This window comes from Vipera berus (genome assembly GCF_964194415.1).
Source record: "Vipera berus genome assembly, chromosome: 1".
NCBI lineage: Eukaryota > Metazoa > Chordata > Lepidosauria > Squamata > Viperidae > Vipera > Vipera berus.
Window position 1 is genome coordinate 17,268,277 of NC_138202.1, and position 27,588 is coordinate 17,295,864.

General features: G+C 42.6%; 2 protein-coding genes across 2 annotated transcripts; one reads left to right on the forward strand and one right to left on the reverse strand.

Moving 5' to 3' along the window:
• Nucleotides 1-802: 802 nt before the first annotated feature.
• On the reverse strand, nucleotides 803-7,922 carry RPL36 (ribosomal protein L36). The gene is made up of 4 exons (XM_081312678.1): nucleotides 7,837-7,922; nucleotides 6,092-6,186; nucleotides 1,725-1,859; nucleotides 803-933 (listed from the first exon to the last, which is right to left on the reverse strand). The coding sequence occupies exons 2-4, from the start codon at nucleotides 6,182-6,184 to the stop codon at nucleotides 844-846; spliced, it is 318 nt and encodes a 105-aa protein (XP_081168804.1). The 5' UTR covers nucleotides 6,185-6,186; nucleotides 7,837-7,922; the 3' UTR covers nucleotides 803-843.
• USE1 (unconventional SNARE in the ER 1) lies at nucleotides 7,911-27,588 on the forward strand. The gene is made up of 8 exons (XM_081312677.1): nucleotides 7,911-8,144; nucleotides 19,129-19,178; nucleotides 20,051-20,129; nucleotides 20,250-20,397; nucleotides 21,322-21,352; nucleotides 22,357-22,519; nucleotides 22,807-25,137; nucleotides 25,503-27,588. Exons 1-7 carry the CDS (start codon nucleotides 8,007-8,009, stop codon nucleotides 22,987-22,989), a joined length of 792 nt encoding a protein of 263 aa, XP_081168803.1. The 5' UTR covers nucleotides 7,911-8,006; the 3' UTR covers nucleotides 22,990-25,137; nucleotides 25,503-27,588.

Consider the following 27,588-nt stretch of genomic DNA (forward strand, 5'->3'; position numbering starts at 1 on the left):
CCAACCCCCTCAGCAAGCTCTTCAACACCCCCCTCCTCCTCCTCCTCTGAGTCGTCCGACCCAACTGCCGAACCCACAGGCTGACCCTGAATCACAACAACTAGCACTTTATAAAATAAAAGTGGAGCTATATTTTGATCACCTCTGGAGAATACAACCAGGGTGTTGATCCGGGCGAAAGCATGGGTTGGGGAAACGTGTATCACGTACACAGATCTCAGTGTCACAAATGTGATTATTCCCCATGGTACAAAACAAAATCTACCAATCTTTAGTAGGATTCCCCTCCGGCAAGTTGGTAAGGCTGCCCATCTGGGAGATAATTTCACCTGAATTATCTGTTGGCCCACCATGCGGCATTTAGCACAGTATGCTAATTTATACATCAAGTAAAAAGCTATAGCAATTGCACTCATATGACAATACTAAAGCACAAACAAATAAAACTTCACTATACCTAAATGTATCCATTAGACTAGACCAGGGGTAGGCAACCTCGGCTCTTTTATGACTCGTGGACTTCAACTCCCAGAATTCCTGAGCCAGCCAAGCTGGCTCAGGAATTCTGGGAGTTGAAGTCCACGAGTCATAAAAGAGCCAAGGTTGCCTACCCCTGGACTAGACACATGGTGTATCTTAATAGTTTGCTGATCTGCGTGGTTTAATGTTACACAAGCAGCCCTTCCATCACACTGTAAATTTCAGGGTGATGATTTATCGCCTAAATCGTAAACTACTCCAAGGTGAGCTTTTCAAATCTTGAGTTTACAGCTTAATCCAAAGAATTCTCCAGACACTGCTGGGCTTATGAAATAAGCTTTATTGGGAGCAAGGATGCAGAATTCAGTCCTTCTTGGCTGCTGCTTTCCTCATGGCTGCCAGGACATTGCTGAGTTCTTCACGCTTCCTCTTGGCACGAATGTGAGTCCCAACCTGTGAGGATAAGGAGCAAAGTGTGTTGGCATCTAGAGCCAGAAACCTGGCAGAAAGAATAGACCTGTGTGATAGAAATTGTCTGGAGGATATGCTGATGAGAAGAAAAAGGAAAAAAAATCACTCTGAACTTGTCTGGCCATTATGTCAGGGACCCAGCCTGATTCCCCGTTTCTCCCAGGAAAAGCAAAACATTCCGGAGTAAGAAAAGGCCAGACCTTAGAGAGGCTAGGCCTGACTGTTTGGAACATGGCTGGTGTCCAACAGCGCCAGACGACTTATTTCTCCTGGCTGTTTTGGATTGCCTCCCAGCCACTTTCACAACAGCTGTCAGTTGTTGGCTATTTTTGAATCAAGGAAATCTTGAGTCAAGCTCAACTTCCTGTGACTTAAATGGACACATCCCTGCAGTTTTCTCGACAGCAGTACAAACAAGTTGGCAATGTCTAAAATTCTGGGATTCTTTGCTCAACAGCCCTGGCAATTTTTAGAGGTGCCATCCAAGGGACAATCGTGCTGGATCCTGCCTCGGCTTTACAGCACCGAGACTGGCCAGGCTGATCTCAACTACAAAGGGGGCAAGTGGGCTCCTTCCTCACCTGGAACTGTGTGATGTGACCACTCCTTCCTGGTGCTCTTATTCACGGTGGCAATGAACGAAAGAGGGCAGGAACACAATGTCCCGCACCAACACAAAGGACCGACCTTCCTCTGAGGGTTCTTGGTTCTGCCCTTAATGGACAACCTCACAGGCTCTCAATGACCCACCATCTGCCCTGCGCAACACTCACCCTTTTCTTTATGAACTTGAGAGCTCTCTTGTCTTTGGAGACTTTGAGCAACTCCATTGCTCGTCTCTCATATGGCGCAAAACCGCACACTTCTCGGATCATGTCCCGCACAAATTTGGTGTGTTTGGTCAGCCGCTGTTTGGAGGAAGAAAAAACAATAGTACAACAGATTTCCATAGGGAGGAGGCACTGGTTTTTAGAAAGAAAAGTTCCCACATAAGGGCCTTCTGCTTTTAGCACGCAGAGACAGAAACATGTCTTTAAAGCCTTCCCTAAGGTGGTACCATCCAGATGTACAACTTTCAGAATTCCAAGGTAGCATCAAGAAAGGAAGGCAATATGGCGATGTTTCTACTCTCTAGGAGCTTATGATCTACGACAATGAGAAAATAAGAACCGAAGGGGTAAGTCGGAGGCCTGCTGTCCTAGGCAGACTCTTCACCCAGACGTATTGTGACAGACTGCTTCGAATTGCTGGGATAGCAATGTAAGATGCTGCAATACATCCTCCCAAGAAAGCATTGGAAGAACAAATCTTGAGTGATATACATTCTTCTACTCCAGGGGTCCCCAAACTCCCGGCCGCAGCCTATTACCAGGCTGTGGCTTGTTCGGAACCGGGCCACGAGTGGCTGGCGTACATGCGCGCAGCTCAACCTGTGCAAGCAGTGGGCTGGCATGCTTGATTTGCCCCAGCAGCAGGACGGCGTGCATGCCGCAGCTCAACCTGCACAAGTGGTGGGCTGGTGCACGTGTGCGCAGCTCAATTTGCGCAAACGGCAGGCCACCATGCACATGTGCACCGGCCCTCTACTTGTGGGGGGCCAATTCCCCTCCCCACAACCAGGCCATAACGATTGGGGGCCACTGTTCAAAATCAGTGTTTCTCAACCTTGGCGACTTGAGGGGTGGACTTCAACTCCCAGAATTCCCCAGCACAGGGAGTTGTAAGTCCATGCTTCTTCAAGTGATGAAAGTTGAGAAGCACTGCTTTACACCAGGTAACATGGTTCCTAAGGGGATCCCGAGTGCCTAGCCATTAACTATTATCTTTATTAAGGACAGGGACGCGGTGGCTCAGTGGGTTAGGACGCTGAGCTGGTCGATCAGAAGGTCGGCACTTTGGCGGGTCGAATCCCGAGTGCTGCGTAACAGTTACTCGTCCCAGCTTCTGCCAACCTAGCAGTTCGAAAGCACGTAAAAATGCAAGTAGAAAAATAGGGACCACTCTGGTGGGAAGGTAACAGCGTTCCGTGTGCCTTTGGCGTCTAGTCATGCCGGCCACATGACCACGGAGACGTCCTCGGACAAGCGCTGGCTCTTCGGCTTTGAAACGGAGATGAGCACTGGCCCCTAGAGTCAGAAACGACTAGCACGTATGTGCGGGGGAACCTTTACCTTTACCTTATTAAGGACAGGTATTCTTGATGAGGAAAATTGGGAGGAATTGAGAGTAAAGACTTAATTCTTTTCATTCCCTGCTGCCTTGACTGAATGCTTGTGGCTCCGTGCAAATCCACACCCTTTTTCCCCCAAGCATCAGGCTGCTTGGTAGCCAGTGCTGCATGATGACCAGTAATGATGAAAAAGGAAAAATCCATGTGTGTCAGGTGAGTGTAATTCTGTATTAAGCAGCTGATCCTACAGACGTAAAGACTGAATGTGCGCAGTTATGTGGAATGAAAAGGTGTAGTGTGAGCCGCTACGCCAGAATTGATAGTTTAAAAAATGATATTTGTGTTCTTGGGGTCTTGCTCTACTCTGTCTTATATTCAGCTTCTCAGACAAAGTGTACATCCGGGAACGTGCACCGCACTATCTTTCTGTGATACGATTTTCTCTTGAGGCAAAACACTGGTACAGAGTTTCTTCTTTGCTGTAATTGCTGGAGAATATAAAAATCGTATCTCTTCAGGAAGGTCAAGGAAAGAGCTTGGATTTTAGAGCTTATTCCCCATCCCTGTCTTGCATTCTGTTTCTTGAACAAACCCCTTGGCTTTTAGCCCCAACAGCCTTCTCATTCCATGAAATTGCTATTTTTTGTATTTCAATCCGAGAATCCTAATCTGATTCACTGAAGCAGCATCTCAGTCAAACAATCTCCCACTGTTTAATACAGTGAAAGCTGGTTTTTTTTTGCTGGTTCACACTTTCAACCTCCTTAAACAAGAGTACAGGAGGCCTCCCTTAACAATTGTACCTGGGACTGGAATTTCTGCTGTTATGTGATCCAATCATAAAGCACATGACACAATAGCATCGTTTAATAATGGCAATCCCAGCAGCCCCACCTGCTATCGTTAAGCAATGCTCACAGGTCATTAAGCAAGGATTCACCTGAACAGGACTTGCAACTTCCTTCCGGCTTTCAATAAGCAAAGTCAGTGGTCCTAATCGCATTATTTCCTGAGACGGCTGGTGGATGGGTGAACACTACGGAGGGCAGGTGGGGGCTGCCGCAGGGTGCAAATGTGGGAGAAAAGATGGTGGCAACAGGAGTGACTTCTGGGAGGGATTTAGAACCTTCCCTGCTGGTTTCCCATTGACTTTGCTTGTGGGAAGCCCAGCAGGGAAGGTTGCAAATGGCAATCACAAGACTGTTGGACGCTGCAAGTATTGTCAGCGCAAGCTGGTTGATCAAGTGGCCCAAACTGTCCCAAAGACGCTTTTCCAAAAGGCAATGGGAGTTTCTTGAGGACTTGCCTTTTGGAAAAGCAGCTTTGGGACAACTGTGACCTGGATGATTGAGAATCTCTATAGACAAGTGCCCAAATAATGATTACCGTATTTTCCGGCGTATAAGACGACTGGGCGTATAAGACGACCCCCGACTTTTGAGAGGATTTTCAAGATTTTTCGTCTTATACGCCGGAAAATATTTACATGCCAGTTGCCAAGTGTCCGACAGAAGCCCAATTCAGACCCGTCTGATGCAGATGGTGCAAAGCCCTGCCGGTTCCCGCCCGACGCCGGACGGCTCCACCGGTGCCGCCTCGAGAGGGAAGGGCGTGAGGCGCCTGCCACGGCTCCCCAAGGACTCCTTAGCAGCTGGGGAGCACGCACGTGTGCAGGACTGCCCTGCCGGCTCCCACCTGACGCCAGCCTGCCCTGCTTCCTCCACAGTGAGAGGGAAGGGCGTGCCTTCCCGGGCTCGTCGACTTGCAGCCACGCCAGAACCGAAAGGGGCTTTTCCTTCCACCCACCCTTTGGAATAAACGCAAGAGCTCACGGGGTCTGGCGTTTGCAAGGGGGAAGGGAAGGGGCTTAGAGGCTCTTGGGGGTGGGAAGGGAGAGTCACGTTGGAGGGGGGACTGGACTAAGGAGGCTTGAAGTTGCTTTGCAAGAACGGGCGCGCTCGATTGATTTATGTACTATTTTCCGGCGTATAAGACGACTGGGCATATAAGACGACCCCCCAACTTTTGAGAAGATTTTCATGGGTTAAAAAGTCATCTTATACGCCGGAAAATATGGTACATGATCGTGGGAATGGTTCAACTTTAAGGGACACCTTATTCAGTGCTGTTGTTAACTCTGTACAGCTGCTGAATGAGTGGTCACCAAGTGAGAACTATCTGCACTGATTTTGAAGAGGGCACTTCTTAATGCAATATTGGAATGCGTGACCCTGAAATCCATTGCCTTCGTTTAGAACAAGAGCGTCAAACTGCCGGCCCGCAGGCTGGATGCGTCATGCCGAAACCACTCCCACCCCAGCTCTTGCAATGGGGAAAAAGTCGTGACACATCACGAGTTTTGGCATGGCGTGTTTTGACACCCCTGGTTTAGAAAAACTACTCCCATCTTCCGTTTGCAAATTGTCTTGAAACAGATCAGACTGCCCATTTTGTCTACTCCGAGAAACCTTCACTAAACTCTTGAACAACTGAAACCATCTTTCGTGTGTTTGTCAGTACCTGAGGCCCTTTATTGCTGGAGATGCTGGGGACTGAATATGACATCTAAGTACAAGCCACAGCCCTTTTCTATTAGAATCTTGTTACCCATTTTTTTCTTCTTCACAGATTCAAGGCAACATTCAAATAAGGTCAAATCCAAAGAACTGTTCCAATTATCCTAAAACGATTCAGAATCAAGAATAAGGAGGGCTTGCAGAGTCTTCTACTTTAGGGCTTCCCAAAACCCGGGCCACAGACCGAGAGTGATCCATGGCCCATTGGGAACCAGGCCACACAAGCAGCGGGCGAGCATGCAGACCTTTATTTGCCCATGTGCAGGAATTAGGCTGTGTGCACAAAACTGTCCCCTCCCTCCCCCGCTGCTGCCCGTCCGTGGCGCTAGAAAGGTTGGCGACTGCTGCGCTACTTCATGACTCTTCTCCCACCTGCTTCAAAGTCCCAACTTACCCCACGACGTCGACAGTGTCGTGGTTTAGACACATTCTTGGTCACCTTGTGGCCTTTGTTCAGGCCAACGGCCATCGGATATCGGATTGCCATGGCTAGAAAAGAGCAGGGAGTAGTTATGGTTAGTCGTGGACTCTTTTGTTCCCCCAATCATCCCAAGAGACGAGAGTCAGCATGCTCTTCCACTCATGCCAGACAACTGGTCCACTATCTTTTCCTGTGTACCCTGCTTTGAGTTATAAAGTAATAAAGGTGGGATAAAAATCTAATAAATAAAAATCCATCTCTGCTTCCAATTCAGTTTCCTACAAGGAATGTGCAGCATTTCAGATTCAAAGGCAAGGTCCTTTGGAATGTAAACTGCCTGCAGCTCCATATATCAATATATCTTTTCCTGGGACGACCCTATAGCCATGATGGCGAACCTATGGCACACGTGCCACCGGTGGCACGCAGAGCCCTCTCTGTGGGCACGCCTGCCATCGCCCCACTCCTAGGCCTTCAGATGGGTTTTATAAAACCTTTTCACTTAGGCCTTCGCCGCCGTGTGCAAAAAAAAAGTTCAATCAATTTCAACTTTTTTTGGGGGGGGGAAAGATCTCGCAATGTTTTATTTTTTTAAAAAAATTTTTAATCCCATTTATATCCCGCCCTTCTCCGAAGACTCAGAGCGGCTTACAATTTAAGCACAAACCAATGTGCTTAGCAATAGCCTTCATTCTATGTATATGCCTGCTTATTAGGGCTTTCCCCCCCCAAGCGGCATTATTACAAAGTCAGCTTATTGCCCCCAACAATCTGGGTCCTCATTTTACCTACCTCAGAAGGATGGAAGGCTGAGTCAACCTTGAACCTGGTGGGATGCGAACCTGCACTAATTGCAGGCAGCTGGTGTTACTTAAGGAGGCATTAGCCTACTGCTCCACCAAGGCTCTGCACTGCAGTTGATCTTAGGGCCTTCCATTCCATGGCATTTTACTAGCACTCTTAAAAATAACTTAGGTCTTTGTCAAGCTGGCCAAAAGGCACAGGGAATGGAAAGCATTGATGTTCCATCACTTTCCACCTCCATGTTCACACTATCGCACCACTGCACTCATTTCTCATGCTAGTAAAGTCATGCTTAATATCCTACAAGCTAGACTCCAGCAGTATGTGGATCGAGAACTACCAGAAGTACAGGCAGGATTTCGAAGAGGCAGAGCAGGGGTCTTCAAACTCGGCCGTTTTATGACTTGTGGACTTCAACTCCCAGAATTCCTCAGCCAGGCATGCTGCCTGAGGAATTCTGGGAGTTGAAGTCCGCAAGTCATAAAAGGGCCGAGTTTGAAGACCCCTAAGGCAGAGGAACTAGAGATCAAATTGCCAACATACGCTGGATCATGGAGAAAGCTAGAGAGTTCCAGAAAAACATCTAACTCTGCTTCATTGACTATGCTAAAGCCTTTGATTGTGTGGATGATAACAAACTGTGGCAAGTCCAAGAACTACCAACTGAAAAGAATCAGGAGCCGTTTATTCTATTCGAGCCCCTCGTGCCTTAAAACGCCTAGACGGTACCTGGACCCGACAGCCATCGCTAAGGCACTTTTGTGACACGTCTTTTGCCCCCCAGCCAGATCCGGGCCTAGACAAGCCTCCTTCCTTTAGCCCGCCTGGCACTTCCAGGCCTCCTCGACTGCTTCGCGCGAACGGATGGACACCGATCCTCCAAGACCCTCCATTCCCCAAGCGAAAGAACTCACCTTCCCTTCGTTGTGCCGCAGAGGCCGCGCCGGAAGAGGAAAGCCGGAGCTGCGCGCGCAACCCAACCCGCTTCCGCTACAGTCACCCCGGAGCCATAGAGGAGGCCAGAGGGGCTACTGGGAAATAGTGGAGCGCCGGTAGCTTTTTCGTTCCGGGTCAGGCGAAAGCGATGAAGACGGTGATCATGGAGGCCGGGCTGGGTTCGATGCCGGTACCGCGTGCAGAACTGAAGCTGGTCCGACTGTTGAGCCGTTGTGAGGCGATGGCGGCCGATAAACGAAATCCGGACGACTGGCGGTTGGAGAAGGTCCGGAGGGGGCGGGCGGGCGGGCGGGGGGAGAATGACAGGCACAGGCGGCGCGTTTTTTTCATAAGTGCAGGCAGAGGTTTGACAAGGGTTGCATTTTTTTGCTCTGCATGGTAGCACTGAGTGACCGGCCTGCCTGCCTGCCTGCCCTGTTCGACTGAATCGCGACTTATCCTATTAAATAAAGGAATTATTTGCTTTTAAATAAGGAACCGTCCCGTACCGTTGTATTATTTTATGGCAGAATGTTTGCATTTGCAACCTTCGGTATTTATTTATTTAGCGTATGGCTGGTCACACACAGAATTAAAAGCACTTTATATTTTCAAGTTAGAACAGTTAAGACGATTTTTTTTTAAAAAAGAAGCAATTATGAAACCTAAGAGGAAAACAGAAACGACATTTCAGAGTTTAATGTCGAGTTTGGAGATCCAGTCAGTAGCTGCCGTTGTTACGCAGAGGAAGTCCTTAAAATCTCCTGGGTATCTTCTATTAGTGCATTCCCTCACTATATGTTGGATAGTCTGTCGGGGAGCCCCGCAATCACATTGTGCTGAAGGTGTCTTTCCCCATTTATACAGAGAATCGGCACACACCCCATGAGTCGTTCTAATTCTATTGTATGTCACCCATATGTGTCGGGGTAGATTAAAGCCTGGAGGTATACTATTAGGTTTAATATGCTCAGAAATATCTTGGGAGGTATAGCTACTCCATGCTTCCATCCACTTTTGTATAGTGCTCTGATGTTCAGCCAGCAGTTTAAGCTCTGTGAGGAGTGGTGGATTTCTTGACTTTAATCGACATCTTAAGGGATCAGAGGTATAGGCATGAATGGGTAGAGAGGAGTTTAGCAGGATCTTACTATACTCCCGGATGAGAGCTTCTTATCATCGTAAGTGCGGGGGAAGTATGTGGCTAAGAACTGGTAGCCAGTGAATAGGTGTAGATTTTATGCACCCAGTAATTAACCTTCGGTGGTCTCTGGCAGATGCTCTCCCAACCTAAAGCCAAGTCAGAGGGGTTTCCTAGCGATTACGTGGATGCCCCGTGTTAGGGTTTGGCCGAACCTTTGAAGCAAGCTGCCACCGGCTTCTAGTTTTTGGTTTGTTTTTTTCTTCCTTAACTTCCCAATCTAACTGCAGCTGTGGAACATCCTGGTTTCACATCCAAATATATATTCGGTCCGATATTACTTAGCTGTTTAAAATCAGGCTTGTTTAACTAGGTGCTGCATGGGCTGCTGTTAATGTTGGAAGCCACTCTTAGTTTTAGCCCAGCCTGCAGCAACTGCACTCGCATGCTGCGTTAATGTGTGATTTGCATTGTATAAACTACAATTTGATCTGATTCACATCTTGGCTAACAAACCACAGTGCTTGTTTGCATAGCACACTAAGTTCAAACAAGTACTATTTTGGTTTAATATAGTGTGAACTAGGTCATTTGAAACCCAGTTATAGAGTCTAGTTTTTCAGTCCAGTTTTGGCCACCGTGATACAAAAAAGATGTTGAGACTCTAGAAGGAATGCAGACAAGAGCAACAAAGATGTTTAAGGGGATGGAGAGTAAAACATTTGAAATGTTGCAGGAGCTGACTGTGTCTAGTAGTCTAAAGAAGAGAAGGATTAGGGGTGACATGATAGCAGTCTTCTAATATCTGAGGGACTGTTGAGGGTCAGCTATTCCCCAAAGCACCTGAGGGCAAGACAAGAAGTAAGGAATGATAACTTATTAAGGAGAGATCCAACCTAGAATTAAGGATAAATTTTCTGACAGTGAAAACAATCAGTAGAATGTCTTGCCTCCAGAAGTTGTGGGTTCTCTTATCACTGGCGGTTTTTAAGAAGAGATTGGACAGCCATTTGTCCCGAATGGTATAGAGTCTCCTGCTTGAGCAGGGGGTTGGACTAGAAGACCTTCAATGTCCCTTTCAACACTGTTACTCTATTTATTCATCCAATAAATTATAGTTAAACAAACCTGAGTTCACATAAAATGCTGAGCCAAGGAATCACAGTATGTTATATGAATGGGTCAGTATTTAAGACATGGTAGCCCATTGTAGATGCACATGATTCAGTTGGAAGTAAGTGCGTTGAGCAAATAATTTAAAATAATGGGTAATAAATCATGAGTGTTCATGTACATGACACAGTAGGGTTGCATGTATTATGTTGTTAAATGTTTCGAAAAGCTGTTGCCCCCTTAATACTACGGTAACATGCTGTACTTGTCCTCTTGCTGCTGTTCTCTTTGGTGTTATGTTTTGAGGCCTCAGAGCTCTTTAGTACAAAAGGATTATTTCCCAAAGAAAAAAGGATAGCAATTTACAGAGGATTTGTAGAAGAAATGTGTTTAAATGAAATGTTAATACCCATAAAGTTAATTAATTTTCCCCGCAGATTCAGTATAATAATTTGGCAGTAAATTTTCATTGTAAGAAGTCACTTCTTTGGTAAGTTTCCTTCCTTCCTTCCTTTTCCCCCCTCATGAATATTCATGAGATAGATGAACATCTGTAAACTGATATCAATTGTGCATGATATATGATGGTTAGACTGCCAATCTCCACTGGGTGTCTCCCTCTGTCCAACATACAACTGATAACCAGTCTGTTATTTTGTGATGAAAGAGGTGGGAGGCAGTGAGCCTTTTCCAATATCAGGTTGCCACGTCATGGAGTCCAATGAGGGTGGTGCAAATCTTGGCTTGGATTAGCAACACCCGTTCAGATACCTGCTATGAAACTTTAGGAGAGTCAGTGCCAAGAGACAGTCTCTTAATTAAATTCATCTTGGAACATGTAAATATAAACATGCCAATGTACTGTTATCATTTAGGAAAGCCTTTTTAACTTTTTTTCACTGAAAAAGGCTCTGAGCATGGCTTATGCAAAATTGATTAAAAGCCAGACAATTTCTGCCAAATAATCTAAAGACAGGCTGAAAATAGAAAGAGAAAACAACCAGATACAGGCATCAAATTGTCAAGGCATAATTTTAATACTGACTGCTTGGAATGGAATGATCAGCTGACCATCATTTCTTTCCCTACAAGTAAAGGAAGAAATACCCTTAATATATCTTTATTTATCAACTTCTGAAAACGCCTGTCTCCCTCACAGAGGAACTCTGGGCAGTGTACAAGTAAAATATTAAAACATAAAAGGAGTATATAAAATGAAAAATTTAACAGAGGCAAGGATGATTAAAATTCAGTGTTAAAAATTAATTAAAAGGTGGAGGGAAGGCTTTCAGGGTGATAACCAGCCATATGACTGCATGCTCCTCTGCATCCCAATCAAGGCTGCAGAGCCATGTTTTCGCACCTTTCTGAAAGGCCAGGAGAGTGGGGGCCCACCTCACATTTGGGTGCGCGAATGTCCCACATGGCAGTGGTTAAATAGAGAAGACTCTCTTCCTAGACCAGAGTTCCCCAACCTTTTTGGCTTCATGCACTGGCGGGTGGTGGGTGAGGCAATGCACCTGCGCCCTTGGCTGGCACTTCTGCAATCCAGTTCCGAAGGGCTCAAGTGGGTCATGGCCAGGGGGTTGGGGACTCCTGTCCTAGACCTCACATGTTGGAATTCTTTGGCTCACGGGGTGCACAACATACTTTCTCTGCTTGACTGGGTGGGACAGGCTAATGTAATGGGACAAAGACGGTTCCATAGGTAACCTGGCCCCATGTCATGTAGGGCTTTAAAGTCATAACCAGCATCTAACAAGTGAAGTAAATTGAGTAAATGAAACCTTTTAAGTTCAGTTTTGCTTTGGTTCTTGAGCATTCTGAGCTGCGTTGTTTTCTATTATTAATATTTAATCCTAAATCCTTTCAAATATTGATTTCTATTTCAGAATGTAGCATAGAAGGAAAAAACAGTCCTAAAGCATAATACTTAGGTATTCCTCAGCCTGTTAATGTACAGTTGCAAGAAAAAGTATGTGAACCCTTTGGGATTACGTGGAGTTTTGCATGAATTGGCCATAAAATGCGCTCTAAACGTCATGTAAGTCACAACAATAGAAAAACACAGTCTGCTTAAAATAATACTACACAAACATTAGCTGTTGTCATGTTTTAATTGAACATAAGATGGAAACATTCACAGTGCAGGGTGGAAAAAGTATGTGAACCCCTAGCCTAATGACTTCTCCAAGAGCTAATTGGAGCCAGGAGTGAGCCAACCTTGACTCCAATCAGTGTGATGATATTGGATGTGTTGCTGACAGCTGTCCTGACCTTTAAAAACACACACCTGTTTTGGGTTTACTGGTCTCAAGAAGCACTGTCTGATGTGAACCATGCCTCGCACAAAAGAGCTCTCAGAAGACCTACGATCAAGAATTGTTGACTTGCATGATGCTGGAAAGGGTTGCAAAAGTATCTCCAAAAGCCTTGATGTTCATGTGTCCACGGTAAGACAGACTGTCTACAAATGGAGAAAGTTTAGCACTGTTGCTACTCTCCCTAGGCGTGATCGTCCTGTAAAAATGACTGCAAGAGCACAGCGCATAATGCTTAATGAGGTAAAGAAGAATCCTAGAGTGTCAGCTAAAGACCTACAGAAATCTCTGGCACATGCTAACATTTTTGTTGACACATCTACAATAAGGAAAACATTAAACAAGAATGGAGTACATGGGAGGACACCACGGAGGAAGCCATTGCTGTCCCAAAAAAATATTGCAGCATGTTTGAAGTTTGCAAAAGAGCACCTGGATGTTCCACAGCACTACTGGCAAAATATACTGTGGACAGATGAAACCAAAATTAAGTTGTTTGGGAAAAACACACAACACTATGTGTGGAGAAAAAAAGGCACAGCACACCAACATCAAAACCTCATCCCCACTGTAAAACATGGCGGAGGGAGCATCATGGTTTGGGGCTGCTTTGCTGCCTCAGGGCCTGGACGGATTGTTGTCATTGATGGGAATTCCAGAGTTTATCAGGACATTTTGCAGGAAAACGTACGACCATCTGTCCGCCAACTGAAGCTCCGCAGAGGATGGGTGATGCAACAGGACAATGACCCAAAGCATACAAGTAATTCAACAAAACAATGGCTTCAACAGAACAGAATACGCCTTCTGGAGTGGCCCAGTCAGAGTCCTGACCTCAACCCGATTGAAATGCTGTGGCATGACCTTAAGAGAGCGATTCACACCAGACATCCCAAGAATATTGCTACACTGAAACAGTTTTGTGAAGAGGAGTGGTCCAAAATTACTCCAGATCGTTGTGCAAGTCTGATCTGCAACTACAGGAAACGTTTGGTTGAGGTTATTGCTGCCAAAGGAGGGTCAATCAGTTATTAAGTCCAAAGGTTCACATACTTTTTCCACCCTGCACTGTGAATGTTTCCATCTTATGTTCAATTAAAACATGACAACAGCTAATGTTTGTGTAGTATTATTTTAAGCAGACTGTGTTTTTCTATTCTTGTGACTTACATGACGTTTAGAGCGCATTTTATGGCCAATTCATGCAAAACTCCACGTAATCCCAAAGGGTTCACATACTTTTTCTTGCAACTGTAGTTCACTTGTCAATGACACAAACTCAGGTGTCATGATTTAGAGTTTTTGCAGCCTGCTCAGAAACTAAACAGCAACTAAACACCTGGAATACTGCAGCCAGTTTTGGTTACCATATCACAAAAAAGATGTTGAGAGTTTGGAAAATTTTTAGAGAAGAGCAACTAAGATGATCAAAGGCCTGGAGACTAAAACATATGAAGAACGGCTGCAGGACTTGGGTTTGGCTAGTCTAAAGAAAAGAAGAAACAGGGGAGACATGATAGCAGTATTCCAGCATTTGAGGGGCTGCCACAAAGAAGAGGGGGTCAAATTATTCTCCAAAGCACCAGAGGGAAGGACAAGAAACAATGGTTGGAAACTGACCAAAGAGAGAAGCAACCTGTAACTTCCTGACAGTGAGGACAATTAACCAGTGGAACAGCTTGCCTCCAGAAATTGTGGGCGCTCCATCACTGGAGATTTTTAAGAAGAGACTAGACTAGACAATCACTTGTCTCAGATGGTATAGTTCTCCTGCTTGAGCAGGGGGTTGGACTAGAAGACCTCCAACATCCCTTCCAGCTTCCATTCGATTCTATTCTATTTTGATGAGGTCATTGGGTAACTGAGAGCCAGATCAGATCCTAGCAGTCAAATTATAGTGTCATAATTGTGAGACTAAAAGAGAATCCAGTTTTGTTATTGTATCACTTAACATTCTGATGCAGAGAGGCGATTTGATGTGAAATATACGATTGGTTATTAGCAAACTATGCTTAGTTTATGGGAATAATTTTTTATCATACTTCCTTAGGATGTAGTTTCTAAATAATTACATTTTAAAAAACCTTTGTTTTTTTATAGATTGATGTTCTTAAACTGAGAGAATCTTACAGCACTTTAAAAATAAAGACATGTATTATAGTGTAAGCTTTTATGAATTAAAATACAGTAAGTTTCATTTTACATCTGCTGAAGTAGATTGTGTATTTGTTAGTTAATACAACTTTAAGGTGACACAAGACCTAGTTATTTTTACTGAGCACTACATCTCTAGAAATCCCATGACTGTTTACTCAGAAACAACTGCTGAATGCGTTGGGAATTAGTAAAATGTACGTTGGCATTGCAGTCTTAGTTTTTCTAATGTGTAGAATATAGTCAGAACCTCAGTTGGCTTTTAAAAACAAAGGTGATACATATTGTAGATTCTTAGCAGATCAAACTTACTGACTGCTGTTAACATTGACAGAATGTTCTGTTCACAGGCCATTTCCCAGTTTCAGAAACTGGAATTAAAGGGAAGTTGCTATCAATCTTAATAGCTGGAAAAAGGATGCTAGTTCCTGGTCCAACCTTGGCCTGATTCATTAGGGAGTAGCCACGATGAGTGCCACTTCTTGGCTATCTGCGGGCTTCTCTTGTCATTGCAGCCTGGAGCTAAGTTAAGAGGACCTCTAAGACTTGGATTCACCTGACCGAAAGTGCACTGAGATCCAACCACTAGAATTTTGGGGCAAAGCTTCTCTGAAGAAAGAAACACCCATTTCTGGCCATAGAGCACTCAAAACATTGCAGTGTTATCAATATCGCCTGCAGCCTCCTGTACTGTTTGAAGACTGAAGTACAGTTTCCCAAGGCTGAAAACACTGGGGAAATTATTGTGTGCCATTAGCCTCATCTATGAAGCTTTAAAATAGGCCTCGTTCCAATTGGAAAGGATTCTCTTTGCTGGAGATTCACCAATGTCAGAGAAGCACAGTGGCTTTACCAGAACCTGGGAAGGGCTGCTTCTGTGTTCTGAATGTATTCCTTGGAAGGAAACAGATTTTCAGTTTTACAAAGAAGCTTCCAAATAGGGATCTAGCTATGAACAGCTCACCTCTGTTTTACAGGCAATGCCTTTTTCTCTTCATTCCTCAGGGAAACATCATTGGCGCCAGTGTGGCATTTGGCTTGATGCCCCATGGCTTACTTTTTCCCCCACCGCTTTTTGGGGAGACATGTAAATTCCTGTTCGCCTCTAAAGCTGAGGGTGGCAGGCTGGAGGAAAAGGTGCGGTTGCTATTACAATTGGAGGTATATGCTTTCATTTATCATTTTTCCCCTTATCTATCTGCCAAATTCAGGCATATCAAGTTCTGGAAAACTAATTAGGGTTGGCATTGCTTCAGCCCTTTAGGAGTAAGAGACTCTGCCCACCCCAAGTTTCTCACCTAAAAAGCATCCTTTCAAACACTAGTGCAGGGGTGGGGAACCTTGGCTCTTTTATGACTTGTGGACTTCAATTCCCAGAATTCGTGAGCCAGCATGGCTGGCTCATTTAATTCTAGGAGTTGAAGTCCACAAGTCATGAAAGAGCCAAGGTTGCCTACTCCTGCACTAGTAGTTGCCCACTTAAGGCTGCATTTTGTTCTGTCCTCATTAAAGTCCTGAGAGGTAACATTACAACCAACAGCACCACAATCAAGGCTACTTTTGAGTTTTCATGCTTTAATGCAGTATTTCTGAACCAGCAATTTTATTTTATTTTTTATAGATATTTTATTAGTTTTTAATTATAACAATCTCCAGTGCCTGGTGTACAGCGTGTTGTCTTGGTTTATATTTTAACAAGAAAAAAGGACAATAATTAACAATAATAATTAAATTTGATAATTCCATAATTAATATATTAATTAATGATACATTTCTTTGATCTTCCCTTCTCCCGTTTCTATTCTTCAATCTTAGCCAAAATATAATTCTTAATATTTTCAATATATAATTAGATATAGGCAGTTTTATATTTATACAAATAATAATCTCTATAACTTTTTTTCAGCTTATATTATTTGCATAACCATCATCTCATTAGTTCAGCATACTTCCTATTTTTATAATTTTTGTTTGCTTAAATTCCCTTATATTCAATCCAATTCTTATCAGTCATAATTTCTTCATATTAGTCATCTAATTGTCCAAATTTTCTCATTTAGCTACATCCTCCCAATATTTTATATCATGCATTATAAAAATACTATACTTTTTATCTATCTTATAATATCTAGATATAACATCCTTTTCAATCAGTTTATATTTCACTTATATATTAATAACAGTTACATCAACCTACTGTTTTAACATTTCATATATTATAAAACATTCTATATTACTTAAATCTCTTATCCTTCTTGTTATAAGGCCCCTTTGTGTTCAAAAATTCTCTGTTCTTTTAGCCATATTCAAACAAATGTTTATTCACGTAATAGTCCATCTGGTAGGGCGAGTCAAATCTCTTGTATCTGTCTCTGGTCTTCTTCTTTTGTGGAGTAATTTTCCAAGTTGATGTAATCCACTTGCCCAGCAGTTCCTGTATTTTTACAAATGTTGGGAATATAAAAGACTTTCTGTCTCCCAAACTTTGATGGTTCTCCTGATAATTCCATTTTTCTTGTTGTATCAGAACTTTGAAGATTTTTTCCTGTTTGTGTCAAATTATAATTCTTTTTCTTTGTTGTTTCATCAATTTGATCATACTCTTCTAATTTGTAGTCTGCTGTCTGATTTATTTGTGCCTTTGTTATTTCCTGGGTGTTTTTAATTGTAAATTTAGACTGGAAATATGCTTATTTACATCATCAAAGTTGTTTCAGATTTCCTCGTGGTTTGAGTCTATTGTCATTTGTATTTGTCCTAACATTACATATATTTCCTCCTGGAAAGTATTTATCTTGCCTTGAAGTATTGCTTCTAGAGGCCCTTGATTTTCCAGGCTACGTCCTTCAGGAGAAAATATTGAATGTGGCATCCTGTCATTTTTTTATATGTGTCTGATATCCACGTTGTCTCCCCCCTTCAAGTAATCTTTCATCAATGTTTTAATTCAAAAGTCAATTTATCAGTCAGTCAACACTACAGTTCAGTATGTTAAGCCACTTTAAATCCTTCCTACAGATTCTCCTCTAAAAGATTAGCCAAAAAGCCAAGGTTTTTCTTTTCCATAAACAGTTCTTAGATTTAAGCAACAGTCCAGGTGTTTTTTTTCCTTTTTTTTCTTTTTTAATCTTATACCTGGCTCTTCCTTTGTTCTGAGCTGTCTTCAAGGTTATTTGCAATTCAAAGGAACAACCTTTTCTTTGTTTCTAGACTCTCTGCCAATTTCTGAGTCCTTATTGTTAGTGTTCTATTGTCTGGGTCTCCACTAGATGTCAGCAGTTATTTATTCAGTTTTTCTTTCAATCTAAAAGTTAATTTTGTTATATATTTTTATAATTCCATCAAAAAAAATTAGGGTATAATCTTGACAGTTTTTTAGTTTCTAAATTTGCCCAGGCTAAAGTATTTTAAATCAAATTTTAATAGATTTCTTCCCTCCTTTAATATTCATTCACGGCTTCCATCTGTAAGGGAATGGGTATATAGTCCCCTCCCTTCACTTCTGGAAGTTTTCTTGCTTTAGGGATCTTTTCAAGATTTTAGATAGTAGATAGAAGAAAGAAGATCAGTACTCTCACCAATTCCACGGTGAGAGGAACGGTGTTCACCGATGTTTAGGTTGGTGCTCTGGGCTAGATGCTGATCTCACACTAGTCTTTCTCCTGTCAGGTTCAGAGGGCTTTCCCCAGATCAAACGAAGCGATTGCTGTCGCTTCATGATCAATGGGGTGCCCCTCCTTCATGGTCACCTCCCTGGGGCAACTTCGGACCCATCTAGGGTCCCCCAAGCAGGAAGAAACTAGCTGTGGGGAGCGGAGGTCTGCTCTCACACGGCCATGCACTGCGGGTGTCAAACCGGAAGTCTCAACCAGCAATTTTAAGATGGCTACTCCCAGTATTGTAGCTGAGGAATTCTGGGAGTTGCAGTCCACCCATCTTAAAGTTGCCAGGGTTAAGAAGAACTGCTTTAATGTATTCCTGGAGCCAATAAAGGAAAATATTTGTAGCTCAGGGTTGAAATTGGGGGGGGGGTGTCCTCTGTGCTCTCTAGCTTGTTATTTTCTTGCAGACGTTTCATTAACCAAACTAGGTAACATCATCAGTGCTAGTAAGGAGTGGTGTTTGCTCTCAGTTTATATTCTAGTGGTTTCCCCTGTCAGTGTTGGTAGGGCTGGTCTTAGAGATTCTTTGGTTGGGTTGTTTACTGTTGGCTTGTTTGGCAGTTCCTTGATTGGGGTGTTGTTCACTTGATTGTTGGTCTGACGTTAATCTTGGAGTTAATCTTGGCTTATTTGGGGAGGTGTTTTGGTCCTTTTGTTCCCTTTTTGGGTTGTTGATTGTCTCTTTAGCATAGGTAGATATTGTTTAAGTCTATGTGTCTATTGATTTGATTGATGTCTATTAATTTATATATGAGTGCCAGGCTTCTAGAAATTCTCTCACAATCTTGGGCTTGGCTTGCCTTACTGGAGGCTAGAAGGCCACATTTGGCAGATTTATGCTACAGTTATTCAAAATGTGCCCTTTTATTTTCTTCTTAGTATGTAGCTGCTCTGGAGGAGATGTTACTCATGTTGAAGAAACACTCCAGGTGAGTTGCTTTCTGTAGGATTTATATGCTTCGGTACTGATCGAATCCAATTTATAGTTCTAGGAAGGTGAGATAGGATGGATAGATAGACATCACACCAACTAGAATTTGGGAGTTTATGTTCAGAGTTTTAATGCCAGGCCTCTTACAGTTCTGTCTTTGCAGGGAATATTCAGCACTGTGTGGTAATCAATTCCATTTTAATTAGGTTATTTTGGCAAGCACAAAGTAGTAATCAGATTTCACTTCTAGCTTCTATGTGCCATATATTGCAAAAGATTCTTGGAAATGAACCTGGTATAGGAAATGAGCCAGAAAATGACAATATAGAACAGGAATTGGTGGCAATTTTTCATTGCCTCTAAGGACAATCCTGAATCACTGTATCATAGATGGGAGATGTACAGCTCAAATTCCCATCATCCCTGACTATTGGCAATGCAGGTAAGGAGGTGGAGTGGGAAGCCACAAATATATAGAATATTATGGGCTTTTTTATGTTGCTACTGTTGCTGTTGAAATGAGCCACATCTTAGTTCCACTCCTTGTTAGACCTTCCCAGCTAATCCTTGTGGCCTTCTCCGCTTCATGAGGATGAGAAAAGAGAGGAAGATGCACGAGGAGCCTCAAAGATGCTTTTTGAATAGGTAACTGGACTTTCTTTGTTTTTTCCTTGAAGACATTTCGCTTCTCATCCAAGAAGCTTCTTGGATGATAAGCAAAACGTCTTCAAGGAAAAAACAAATTCTAGTTGCCTCTTGAAAAAGTGCCTTTGGGACAACTGTGACCTGGATGATTGAGAACCTCCATAGAGATGCAGGAGGAGCATTTTTCTCTCTAGTTCTTGTCTCAGGTTTGTGATTCCCTTTCAGCAAACCAGCTCCTGAAATACTGAATGAATATTCTCGTAAGGTGGATTTTTTAAAGGGCTTGCTAGAAGCAGAGAAATTGGTAAGGTCCTCCCTTGTGTTTTTTTTCTTTTTTTTAACTTTTTTTTTTGAGAACCTCTGCTGAAATGACCCTGTTGGGAGAGGTCAATCATTAGGTGCCTTTTGCTTTCTTTTTTTCCAGTCATCATCTTCTGAGAAGGCGCTGGCAAATCAGTTTTTGGCTCCTGGGAGAACTCCTACCACTGCCAAGGAGCGGACCCCAGCAACGAAAACCGTGCATCTACAGACCAAGGCCCGCTTTATGGGCGAGATGAGGAATGAGCTGCTTGGTACAGTATGTCTTCTTAGCCAACACTACAATCACATCTCATAAAACAGTTCCTCTTAATTGCTTCTGGGCATCCATTTGTCCAACTCGTAGTACTGCTTTCTTCATCCCAACTTTCTCTGCCTCCCCCCCTCCTTTTTCCCTGTTTGCCTTTTTTTTGGTAATATCTTTTATATCAAGGTCAAATAATTAATTGAGGGACCTTGGTCTCTTGATCTAGGTGGAGCTAGTTGGCTCTTGATCTATGGGATGAAGTGGTACCTTACTCTCACTTTATGGGTCTAGAGGACCTGAGGTGATTTGGCAGAGGTCAAGAGATTCAAAATGGCAAAGACCCTTTTTATGACATTTATTACTGAACTCTTTATTTCTCCTCTCTTTCTGCCTTCCTATAGGACCCTTCCTATATCAGTGGTAAGTGTTTACTGATCATGTGGGATAGGCAGGGACTCTGGAGACGGCAGGACAAAATATTTAAACTCCCCAATATTATGCAGTATAATACATGATTATTTATATCCTACTTCACTAGATTTCCCAGTGATTTCTCATCTGGTACTGTAGCACTGGGAATTCCCAACGGATCATTATGCCTGTCTGATTGTCCCGAAAATTCCTGGGTATAACTAGGAAGCCAGATATGCCTGCTGCATTGCCCATCATCAAATACTGGGAAAATGTCATTTTAAGTTATATGCCCCTCCTCACCCCCGATTCTTTGTCAGCTTACCTTTTTCTTCCTTACTGCTGGCTTCCCCCTTATGCATAAAAATGCGGTGTAATTTCTGTTTGTATCTTTGCATCAATACGTATTTTTAAGATTTACTAGATAATCAGATTTCCAGGACAAGAGTATTTGTTCTTTGCTTATAGATATAAATATAGCAATAGGTATAAATATATATCTATATATTTCCCTCCACAGATTTGGAAGAGAAAAATTTAAGGAAACGCATGTGAGTATTTGGCAGTTTCAAGGAAAGGGGATTGGGGAAGGAAAAGTCGCAATCATTTTGTTCAGACTATATAAATATCTTGAAGTTTCAGGGAAATGGAAATTGGTAAGAGAAAAAGGGTAATACTTAAGAATAATTTTGCCCTGCCTAGAGTTCAGAATAAACTATATACAGCTGCTTAGTTCCATGGTTTCATGAGAAACACAAGCCTGGTTTTGTCTTATTTCTGTTGGGAGATGGAAAAGTTCTGTTCCTCAAAACATTTTGCCATCTCCCGTTTTGGAAGGAATCTGTGCCCTTGCGTATGTGATTACCTGCCTGCAATCACATTATAGCTTGTGTTGTGAAATATAGAGATAAATGCTTCTTTGTGGACACCCTCATCACTCTTCCTAAGAGATAAACAGAATGACCAAGGACGGGCAAAAAAGCAGAGGGGGAAGGAGGAACCTCTGACTTCTTGCTGGCTTTCCCATTGAATTTTGTTGTAGGAATCTGATAGTATCCAAAATCTTCCCTTCCCTTCCCTTCTGATAGTTAAGTAGCTACTCTTGGGTGGAGGAGGGAGCAAGGAATTGCAAGACTGGCTGGGAAACTGTGACCACAGCAATTAGTAGCCCTGAAAGAGCCACAACTTTGGGAAAGTCCTGGATTTGGGGCATATTCTGTAAATTAGCCCCAAAATAGATTCAAAAACTGTTACCTTATGATGCACCATTTCACCCAGTTAAAAGGTCATGACACCGAGAGTTTCAGTTGTATATTGAAGATATTTTTGAGTATCCCACTTCAACATACAAATAGGAATGCAGTTGCATCAAATGGCCTTACAGAAGATATTGTATTCGTAATGTAGCTTTTCTTTTCACCTGACATGGGCATTTAATATCTTCCTTCTTGTATTCTGGACCTTTTATGAAACATCTGAGTATACACAATTGGTACCAATTGTATGTAGGTCAGTTTTTAAAAGTGTATCAATAAGGAGATCTTTCTCCCCATAGGACTCCACTTCCTGACGAGAAGCAGTCAGCTGCCGAACTGGATGCAGTCCTGCAGCATCATCACACCATCCAGGAGAAGTTAGCTGAAGAGATGTTGCACCTGGCACGTAATCTCAAGAGCAACACCCTTGTAGCACAGAATGTGATTAAGCAAGATAACCAGGTACGGCCTAACCCCCTCCCCACAACTGTGAACTCTATACAGCTATTTTGTAATTGTGTCTTAATTTTGAGAAAGTACTTGTCCTTGTCAAAGTATTAGGGGAGGGCGAAATAGCACTTGTTGGCATGGCACTTGAACACTACAAGTTGCCCCTTTCCTGAAAAAGCATTTTTTTGTTGAGTTTGTCCAATGACGTAATGTGGAATAAAACAGCATTTTGTGCTTTTCCCGCACCTGCCTGCATTTTGCTGGTTTTCAAAGCATTGACACTTTATTGTTTGTTTCAGACCTTGACGCAATCACTCAAGTTGGCTGACCAGAACTTTGAGAAACTAAAGACTGAATCGGATCGCCTGGAGCAACATGCCAAGAAATCTGTCAACTGGCTTCTCTGGCTAATGTTGATCATTGTCTGTTTCATTTTCATCAGCATGATCCTGTTCATTAGAATCTTCCCAAAACTAAGATGATTTCTGGGCTGGTGTCAGCAGCCGCCTGGCATCTTATCTTATTTTATCTTTTTCATTTAACCCATCAAACCTTGCTGGGCTTTTGTAACTTGGTGAAAATGCTCAATGGGATAATAGTTCTGTTGCAACAAATTCATAGAATCTGAGCTAAAATGTTTTCCTTCTGCCTGAAAGACTCAATAGGAAAGCTCCTTCTTCATTGTTATAGCAGGATTAAGCAACCTATGGGACATATGCAGCAGCCCAGAAGTTCCTCTTTTTGTGGCCTACAACCCCCCAAGTGTTTTAAATAACAAATGCAAAAGGGGGGAAAACAATAGAAGTGGGGCTTCTGAACTTAACATACCTATTCATAAGCAAATAATCCCCCAAGGAATTTGGTGACTCACTGCGGGGGGGGGGGGGGGGGAAATAGTAACAAATCTCTTGGTTAGCAAAAGTTTTCCATTCCTGAATTATAAGTCAACAAAGACTCTCCTTGCTGCTGGTGAGGAGCAGAGTAGGTGAATTGAAATCTCATGAAAATAGAATATGACTTCACCTACTGAGGTTGGATGGTGGTGGTGTGTGTGTGGGGGGGAGGTAATACTTAGCTGTTCTTAATTACTTTCCTTTCACAGACCATCTCAACAATATCACTTTGGTCATCAGGTTCATTGACAAAGTTCTCCAGGGCTATAGAAGCTTTCCCAATTTTCTTTGGAATGCTGAAATAGTCCTTCATGAATATATTTCACATGCAAGTTTGCTAGTACCCCCTGGGGATTACTTACTCCCTCTGGGGGAGATGGTTACATTTCTAGGTAGACATTCAATCCAGGGTGACTGGCAGTTAAGTGACCTTGGAAGAATAAAAGTGTGGCATTGTTGACTCTTTGAAGTCAGTGGCTGCTTCATGGAAGCTTTTTAGGCCTCTCTGAGGGCCTCCGCAAATTTGGATGTTGCAGCAGTGTAAGGCTGAGGACAGCATCCCTTTTTCTCATTTGATATATTGAGTCAGAACTAGGCCGTAAGAGAAAAAAAATCAGGTTTGTCAATTGAATATAGAGTGGGCCTCATCTGAACATAGAGTTAAGCCTGAGTATGAATTCATAGTCGGCTGGACTGTGGATGTTACTCCTCTGCACATTCCAAAGAAATGGTAGAGAGAGCAAGGAAGTGGGTGGGTGGAGGTATTTTATGGGCACTTTCCATTAACAACCATCCTGAAAGTACCGCACCAGCAGTGTGGTTAATAATCTGTAGGAAAGAGCAACTCCCCCAATTGGGCCTCACCATTTTAACTTGGCATTTACACAGCAGAAGGGATAGGCACAAAAAAGTGTAATCCCTTCAGGGTGAGGAGTGTCACCACTTTTGCTGCTCAAACAGAAGCTGCTGCCGCTGCTATGCTGTAATTTCTGAGCCTCTTCCCCCATTTCCTACCCCTTACCTCCCCAGTTGAAATGTGCTGACTTGGAATCGGCTCATTAAGCTGTAGATGAGGCTGGCAGTTAACCCGAATTGCCTGTGTGTGTGTTTGTTGCATTGTCAACCTCCATGTCACGGCTTGCACATTATAAATGGTGGTTACACTGATGTGTTCACTTGCAATTTGCATGCAAGAGGCTCTTTGATGTAAAGGCTGAGCCCTGCAAACCTTGAGAAGAGAGCTTTGGTACTTTCCTAGTGTCATAAACATATGGTAAAGATCATGGAAATGTCAAACTGCTGGATCAGAATGTAACTTTTGTCCTTCGCTGAGATAAAAGAACCTGTCTTGATACCAGATCAAGTCTTGGTCCACTGCCCTTGGGTAGCCAATAAATTTAGATTCATAAAAGTCTGTGTATCTTGACTGGCAATTCTTACCAAACTTAAGTCATTTTAAAACCCTAGCCAGAAATGTAACATACCCATCCCTTCTGCTGTGTAAATGCTGGCTGGGTTATTCTGGGAGTTGGAAGTCCACGCCTCTTAAAATGGCTAAGTTTGGTAACAGAGCCCTAGGCCTGCAGAAGAGAGGTCAGTCACCATCACCTATCACGGGTAGATCATGAAACCTCTATGCCACCATGTGCTTCACTGCTGTGATGATTCTCCAGAACTTTGTTTGCTTTGGCAACTTGGTTCTGCCATTCCCATATTTGCTATTAAGTTCACAATGTTGTTGTTAGCTGCGAAGTCGTGTCCGACCCATCGCGACCCTATGGACAACATTCCTCCAGGCCTTTCTGTCCTCTACCATCTTCTGGAGTCCATTTAAGCTCACGCCTACTGCTTCAGTGACTCCATCCAGCCACCTCATTCTCTGTCGTCCCCTTCTTCTATTGCCCTCGATCTTTCCCAGCATTAGGCTTTTCTCCAGTGAGTCCTTCCTTCTCATTAGGTGGCCAAAGTATTTGAGTTTTAGCTTCAGGATCTGGCCTTCTAAAGAGCAGTCAGGATTGATCTCCTCTAGGACTGACCGGTTTGATCGCCTTGCAGTCCAAGGGACTCGCAGGAGTCTTCTCCAGCACCAAAGTTCACAATAGAAGATCTGATATTTCCGGTCTTAACCAAAGAAGCTTTGGAAAGATTTTCTTTCTTATATAATAGGGCAGGATCTCCATCCTTCCTGCTGCTTCCTATCAGTAGCTAGGAAGGATAAAGTTGAAAGATGATGCAGATGTGTACGTGTTTCCAGGTTCAGTACTGGCCAGAAGGTTTGGGGAGCAAAGAAACATGATGTTCCAAGCTTTAAGTTATAGAACTGGTGACACATAAGGATATCCTCTAGTTTAGGAAGTTAGATTTAGAAAGTGGATGTCAGATGTAATACAAAACTGGGAACATCAATATTGCTATATCTTTCTGGAAGTATCCTTGCCCCAATACTGTAAGAAAACCAAGTCTTTGCAAAGCCCACCCATCATGTTTCATTATCTTGAATGAGATTATTTGTGGAAATCCAACTAACCTCCCCAGATTTAATTTGGTAATGTTGCTCTATGGTTGTAAAGGTGAAATTTGTTGATTCTTGAACTCTGCAGCAAGGAAAAGGATGTTTTGCACATATCAGATTCCTGATTAAATGGGTGAAATCAGGCATTCAATAAGAACAAAACTCTCTTATATTGATGGGGAAAATGGATATAAATCAAAAGAAAAGAGGGAAATCTCAAAAGCATGTTGTTGTAATTTAGCAGTTGTACTGAAAAAATGCACTAACCAAGGGGAAATTTTAGTTATTAAATGAGGGCGGGCCTGGCATGAGAATTGCCTTCTTCCTACCTTGCTGCCAAGACAGCCCATTACATCTCGCCTCATGGGACTTTAATAGCAATGAAATGAATTAGTTTCATGCATAAATTCAGTTGCTAGTGCCTCCAAACAATTGTATCGTGCGTTATCTTGAAAACAATTTGTGCAATAGTTGTTTTGTATGAGCTTATACACAGTGGGAACGGCTGACAATATCAACTCTCAAGGATGGTGGTCAGCTTGATGGATAATTGGCTCTTTTAGAAAAGAGGGCGAGAAATCTTATGGTGGAAATTCAGGTATCATGGTACTTGGGCTGATTCCTAGACGCTAAGCACGTCGACAAAAATAAGTTCTTTCTCATGTGCTAAATTATCTAGGGGACTGGGATGGATTGCAGCTCACTACTAAAGCTAGTCTCAATTCATGCCATAAGAAACAAGAAAAATTTACCCCATCTAAATGATATTCCTGGTTGTAGAATCAGAGTTGAAAGTAAAAGCTGCTCAACAGCATAACTAAAAATGGCAGGGCCCCTTTCATTGTATATGTTCAGACAGAGATTAGATAGCTATTGGGAATACTTTATTTTGGATTCCTGCACTAAGGAAGGGGTGAGGAATTGATTGCCTAAATGACTGCCAATTCTGATTTTATGAATCAATTGGTCATTGAATCCAACTAGCTTGGTCCATTCAAGAAACTAAATTGAAGCAACCTGGCTTTCTAGCCTTTGCTTGAATTCAGTCAGTAAAGGGATGTCTACCATTTTCAGTAACTGTCTAGTCTAGTGTATGCTATTGAATTGCTCTTTTTCTAAGATTCATTCAAAATCTCAAATACTATATGTCCTGGCCCTGGATGATGGATGAGGTCTATCTTGGAGTCCTACAATTGTTGCTCTGAATATTTTTAAAAAAAAAATTAAATCCGAGGTGCACACTCCACTCTTCAGCTTAAATTTCCCTTAAAATTCATTATGATTTTGTCTACATTTTCCATATGGAATACACAAAGAAGATTATTCTCTTTTGCTGTTTTCCTTTGCCATCTGAAATAAAATTACACTATCAAGACAAATTAGGAAATTCCTGGATGGAGTATGTTTGGCAGAATTTGTCTCCCAACAGATACCAGCATAATTTTTTTTAATCACATTTTAAAAGATCTGCCATTTACTCATAGTAAAAATCACCGTATGTTCTAAAATGGATAAGCAACAACTCTTTTTTTAATTCTTCTGTTTATTATAAAGAACTTGTATATTTTAGCTGCTGGTTTCTGCTATAATTATTTTGCCTTTGTATGCTAATAACTGAAATTCACATTTCTCATACTCTGAGCATTATTGGATGGTCAAATAAAAGTTATAAACTC